The following is a 6,049-nucleotide window of genomic DNA, read 5'->3' as shown; positions in this document are numbered from 1 at the left end:
GCTGCCACTGCCACAAACACTGGTCAAGAATTCAACTTCTCTTCTGTGAAATGAAGACGATATCTACTAGATAAGGGTGCTAGATGACATAGCATTGATCGCATTGTCCTGACACAAGATACGTACTCAAATATTAACACATGAGAGTTATGCTGGGGCAACTGTTTCTAAGGTTCTTCCTAGCTTCCAAACTCAGTGATCCCAGGGACTGAGATCCGTGTATGCCTTTGTCCTCCTCATTCCCATGCCCTGGTATCTGTAAACATCAAATGGATCCTTTGTGGTTTCAAAAGAAAAGAAGAGGGCCAGGCAAACTGGACTTCCACAGACAGAGCTTACTTAACTCAGATGAGCCAGAGGGGAAGTTGTGTTCACTACAAGTGCAGTGGAGAGCCAGAGAAACGGGAGCCACATCCCCAGCACCCAGACGGGAGGCAGATCCAAGTCACTTCACTTCTTATTTTCTTTATTTGGGTCCATCCTTCTTGGTGAGCCAAAGGTTTGTCTATTTTGTTCTCTGTTTGAAAGAACCAGCTCTTGGATTTATTGATTTTTTTTCTATTGTTATTTCATCTCTATCTTATGTAATTCCTCTCTGATCTTTAATGTCCTTCCTTCTGCTGAGTTTAGGTTTTGTTTGCTCTTTTTCTAATTTTTTTTTCCCCAGCCCCCTTCCTTAGTTGCTTTTTGTTGGCCACACTGCACAGCATGAGAGATCTGATTCCCCAACCAGAGATAGGACCCACACCCTCTGTATTGGGAGTGCAGAGTCTTAACCACTGGACCACCAGGGAAGTCCCTCTAACTGTTTTAGATGATAGGTTAGGTTGTTCATTTGAGATTCTTCTTATTTTATTAAGGAATTTCGGTATCCCTATGAACTACCTCTTAAGAATTGTTTTCGCTGCATCCCATAGATTTTGCATGCTTGTGTTTTTATTGACATTTGTCTCTCAGTTCAGTTCAGTCTCTATGTCACATCTGACTCTTTTCGACCCCACAGACTGCAACACGCCAGGCTTCCCTGTCCATCACCAACTCCCAGAGCTTGCTCAAACTCTTGTCATCAAGTTGGTGATGCCATCCAACCATGTCATCCTGTGTTGCCCTCTTTTCCTTCCACCTTCAATCTTTCCCAGTATCAGGGTCTTTTCCAATGTGTTAGTTCTTTTCATCAGGTGGCCAAAGTATTGGAGTTTCATCTTCAGCATCAGTCCTTCCAATGAATATTCAGGACTGATTTCCTTTAGGATGGACTGGTTGGATCTCCTTGCTGTCCAAGGGACTCTCAAGAGTCTTCTCCAGCATCACGGTTCAAAAGCATCAATTCTTCAGTGCTCAGCTTTCTTTATAGTCCAACTTTTAGACTAAGTCCAACTTTTCTTTGTCTCTAGGTATCTTTTAATTTCCTCTTTGATTTCATCACTGACCAATTCATGTTTTAGTAGCATGTTGTTTAGCCTCCAAATAAGCATTTTTTTCCATTGCTTTTTCTCTGATCAATTTCTGATTAATTTCTCTGATTAATTTGCAGCAGGGGTCAGAATCTCCTTCCTTATTAACTCTGAGTAATATTCATTGTGGGGCTTCCCCACAATTAACGTTGTGATCAGAAAAGATGCTTGATTGTTGAGGCTTATTTTGCGTCCTAGCCAAGTCACTTCAAAGTGATAAAAATGGCCATCCTATTTATATATTAAGGTGCCCATCTCCTGGAATGGGAACTTCTCAAACAACTGAATTTACTCTGAATGACTCTGGGCTAGGGATCATTCTGCCTCCTTTCCCCCCTTCTCTTGTTGTGTCAGATCGTTTTATTTAGTAGTTTTCCTGTCCAAAAACGCATGCTACCAAAATCTTTAGCCAGTTAACATCCATATTCATGAAGGCCAAAGGTGGAACCAACCCAAGTGTTCATTGAAGGATGAATGGATAAATGAAATACATATTGTATACATCCAATGAATAATGAATATTATGCCTGCATGCTAAGTTGCTTCAGTCATGTCTGACTCTTTGCAACCTCATAGACTATACCCCGCCAGCCTCCTCTGTCCATGGGATTCTCCAGGCAAGAACACTAGAGTGCGTTGCCTCCAGGGGATCTTCCCCATCCAGGGACTGAACCCAAGCCTCTTAGGAGACTTTCTGCATTGCCAGGTGTTCTTTATCACTAGGGCCACCTGGGAAGCCCCACAATGAATATTACTCAGAGTTAATAAGGAAGGAGAGTCTGACTCCTGCTGCAAAACCTTGAAGACATTCAGTTCAGTTCAGTCGCTCAGTCATGTCCGACTCTTTGCAACCCCACGAATGGCAGCACATCAGGCCTCCCTGTCCATCCCAACTCCCGGAGTTCACTCAAACTCACATCTATTGAGTCGGTGATGCCATCCAGCCATCTCATCCTCTGTCGTCCCCTTCTCCTCCTGCCCCAATCCCTCCCAGCATCAGAGTCTTTTCCAATTGAGTCAACTCTTCGCATGAAGTGGCCAAACTAAGCTAAATAAGCCAGCCACAAAGGGAAAGACACTGTGAAAGTGAAAGTGGCTCAGTCGTGTCTGCTTTGCGACCCCATCATGGTCTATACAGTCCATGGAATTTTCCAGGCCAGAATACTAGAGTGGGTGGCCTATCCCTCCTCCAGCGGATCTTCCCTACCCAGGAATCAAACCAGGCTGTCCTGCATCGCAGGCAGATTCTTTACCAACTGAACTATTAGGAAAGCCCCAAAGATACTGTATCAGTCCACTTATATGAGATACCTAGAGTCATCAAATCCACAGCAGCAGAGAACAGAACAGTGGTGTCCAGGAGCTGTAGGGAGGAGGGGGTGGGGAGTTAGTGTTCAGTGGGGTCAGAGTTGCAGTTTTGCAAGATGAAAAAGCTCCAGAGCTGAACGGTGGTGCCAGTTGGACAACCACGTGAATGACCTTAGTGGATTTGCACACTGTACTCTGAAATGGTTAAGATGGTAAATTTTTATGTTGTTTATAGTTTACCACAATTTAAAAAAAAAAAAAAACACTACTAACCAAACCTAATTCAAGAACCTGTCATACTGCTTCCGATGATTTCCTACAGAAGCAGTCGCTACGTTTTAATTTCTCTGTTCTCCTTTGGTTAATTGGCAACAGCAAATGACCCGGAGCCAGCAGATGGACGAACTCCTGGATGTCCTCATTGAAAGTGGAGGTAAGACATCAGGATGCTCTGCCCCTGTGTGCACTCTAGGGTGTGGACTCTCAGGGCCAAGGTCAGATGCTCACTGTGAGTTGGACTAAAGAGCCATGTCGGGGTAGAACATCTCTGCCTCTGAGCCTCCTGTCCATGTTTGGAGCAGATAAAAGAAGTCCTAGAGGGTGACCCCTCATCACCTTTGTCCCATTTTCCTCAGAAAACTTTTCAGCAATCGTTTTAACAGTTTTCATCTTTCAGCTTGGTCCTTGTTTTCCTAAATGTTTTTCCTGCTAAACCATTTTCCCCTACTGTTCTAATCCCAACGTCCCTCTCTTCTTATTATGAGAAGAAGGAAGCAGGTAAAGCAAGTCTGCTCAAAATGAATCTCCCACCGATGGGCCCTTCATGTTCACATGTCATTCAAGCAGTGACAGTGGTCAATGTGTTCTTTTTTGCCTCCTTGTAAGTCATTCGTTTATTTCTTTTTAAACAGTTACACAGTTGTGCCTAAAATCTGAAAGCACACAAGTGACTATGACCATGTAAGGAGAATGTGTGGATAAAAAGAAAAGACTCCATATTGGAGCCCTCAAGCTGTTGCTGTTTTTCAGTCCCTAAGTCCAACTCTTTGCCACCCCATGGACTACTGCATGCCAGGCTTCCTTGTCCTTCACGATCTCCCTGAGTTTGCTCAAACTCATGACCATAGAGTCAGTGATGCCATCCAATCATCTCATCCTGTATCATTCCCTTCTCTTCCTACCTTCAGTCTTTCACAGCATCAAGGTCTTTTCCAATGAGTCCGCTCTTTGCATCAGGTGACTGAAGTACTAGAGCTTCGGCATCAGTCCTTCCAATGAGGATTCAGGGTTGATTTCCTTTAGGATTGGTTTGCTCTCCTTGCTGTTCAGGGGACTCTCAAGAGTCTTCTCCAACACCATAGTTCGAAAACATCAATTCTTCAGTGCTGAGCGCTTAAGTGACAGCATTGAAAGTTTCAGAGAGAAAGTGGCCAGGCATCGGACTAGGTCCATCGCTGAACCAGGCAAACCACCACCTTTAGGGGGTTTGCTGTCTGGCAAGAGAGATGGGCATCATGCAAGGAAATAGGCAGTTCCTCCCTTGTAACAAAAGTGAAGAAAAACATGGGCATAGATGTCTGTATTGTTGTTAAGTTTCATGATGGAAAGATGAGCAGGTTCCTATCAGACACCATTATATTTTGTATTTAAACTTTTTATTTTGTATTGGGGTATAGCCAATTAACAACATTGTGAAAGTTTCAGGTGAACAGCAAAGGGACTCAGCCATGGATATACACGTATCCATTCTCCCTCAAACTCCCCTCCCATCCTGGCTGCCACATGATAACACTGATCAGAGTTCCCTGTGCTATACAGTAGGTCCTTGTTGATTATCCAGTTTAAATATAGCAGTGAAGATACCCTTATGTTTTTAATGAAGTATGTGGCAAGGTCTGCAAACAGGGTGTGGGAGTGGAGCCTGGGAAATTCCAGGAAAGAAGAACAGTGATGAATCGATCACAAGAAACAATGTATAGAACAGTCTTATGGACTCTGTGGGAGAGGGAGAGGGTGGGAAGATATGGGAGAATGGCATTGAAACATGTAAAATATCATGTATGAAATGAGATGCCAGTCCAGGTTCGATGCACGATACTGGATGCTTGGGGCTAGTGCACTGGGATGACCCAGAGGGATGGTATGGGGAGGGAGGAGGGAGGAGGGTTCAGGATGGGGAACACATGTATACCTGTGACGGATTCATTTTGATATTTGGCAAAACTTGGTAAAGTTTAAAAATAAAATAAAATTTTAAAAAAAAAGAAAGAAAGAAGCAACAGCAGGATCACCCTCTCTCTGTGCCTGAATGCATGCGTGCTAAGTCGCTTCAGTCGTGTCTGACTCTGCAACCCTATGGACTGTAGCCTGCCGGGCTCCTCCAGCGGACCTTCCCAACCTAGGGATCCAACCTGCGTCTGTTACGTCTCTTGTGTCTTTCACATCTTACAATGGAGATGGCCGTTCTTCACCACTAGCAGGTTCTTTACCACTAGCGCCAACTGGGAAGCCCCCTACTAGGCAGTATTAAGTGCCGACTTAACATCATGAATTTAAAAATGAACTGGGCAACTTCATTGTGCAATTTTTTTCTTAAAAGTCCAACCAATCCTGGAAGGACTCGGAGAAAACAGACGGTTAGATTCATCCAGGTGTGGGGTTTTGCCAAGGGAATACGGTGATGGAAGGAAAGGGCAGGGGGATTGAGGATATATGTGAGAGTAATTAGAGTGGTGGATCAAGAGTACAGACTGCACGAGGAAAGGAGTAAAAGCGAGGAAATTGCCTGGTGGTCCAGTGCTTGTGATGCCATGCTTCCACTGCAGGGAAGACAGGTTCGATGTCTGGTTCAGGGAACTAAGATCCCGCATGCCGCATGTATTGGCCAAAATAAATAAAAATCAGAAGAAGCTGATGGATGGTGAGAAACTCGTGGAGTCAGTAGACTGGGGTGACTCAAAATGGCTGAGAATTTGTTATCAGAGGGTCCTTATGAAGTGAACTTGAGGAGTGGGAGGCGATAGACAGGGAGTTGGAAATGGTGATTGAAACGGGACTTTCAGAGGATGCAGTGTTTGGGGCCACAAGGTCCAGGGTGTGTCCAGCAGAGTGGCAATGGCAGCATCACTTGCACTGGGGGGGATGGGGTATCAGGGAACAGAGAGGCCCCCTGGACAACAAGTCACTTCTGGGATGCTGAAGTCACGGAGAATGACAAGAGTTGAAGTGGAAGAAAGGCAGTGAACAGGGAGTAGTTTTTTGTGGATGAGGAGGAAGGACCAGGAGAC

General features: G+C 44.7%; 1 protein-coding gene across 3 annotated transcripts in view; it reads left to right on the top strand.

Annotated features, from left to right (window-relative positions):
* Positions 1–6,049, top strand: part of MYOCD (myocardin) — a 93,148-nt gene that overhangs the window by 80,482 nt on the left and 6,617 nt on the right. For all 3 annotated transcript variants that reach the window (XM_010842994.1, XM_010842992.1, XM_010842993.1), the window contains one exon: positions 3,138–3,195. In XM_010842994.1, the coding sequence (XP_010841296.1) occupies positions 3,138–3,195 (58 nt within the window). The remainder of the gene's footprint in view (positions 1–3,137; positions 3,196–6,049) is intronic.

The sequence above is a fragment of the Bison bison genome, unplaced genomic scaffold (assembly GCF_000754665.1).
Source record: "Bison bison bison isolate TAMUID 2011002044 unplaced genomic scaffold, Bison_UMD1.0 scf7180017864180, whole genome shotgun sequence".
In the NCBI taxonomy this organism is placed as follows: Eukaryota; Metazoa; Chordata; class Mammalia; order Artiodactyla; family Bovidae; genus Bison; species Bison bison.
The sequence above is the reverse complement of the archived record's forward strand: the minus strand, read 5'-3'. Positions and strand labels throughout refer to the sequence as shown.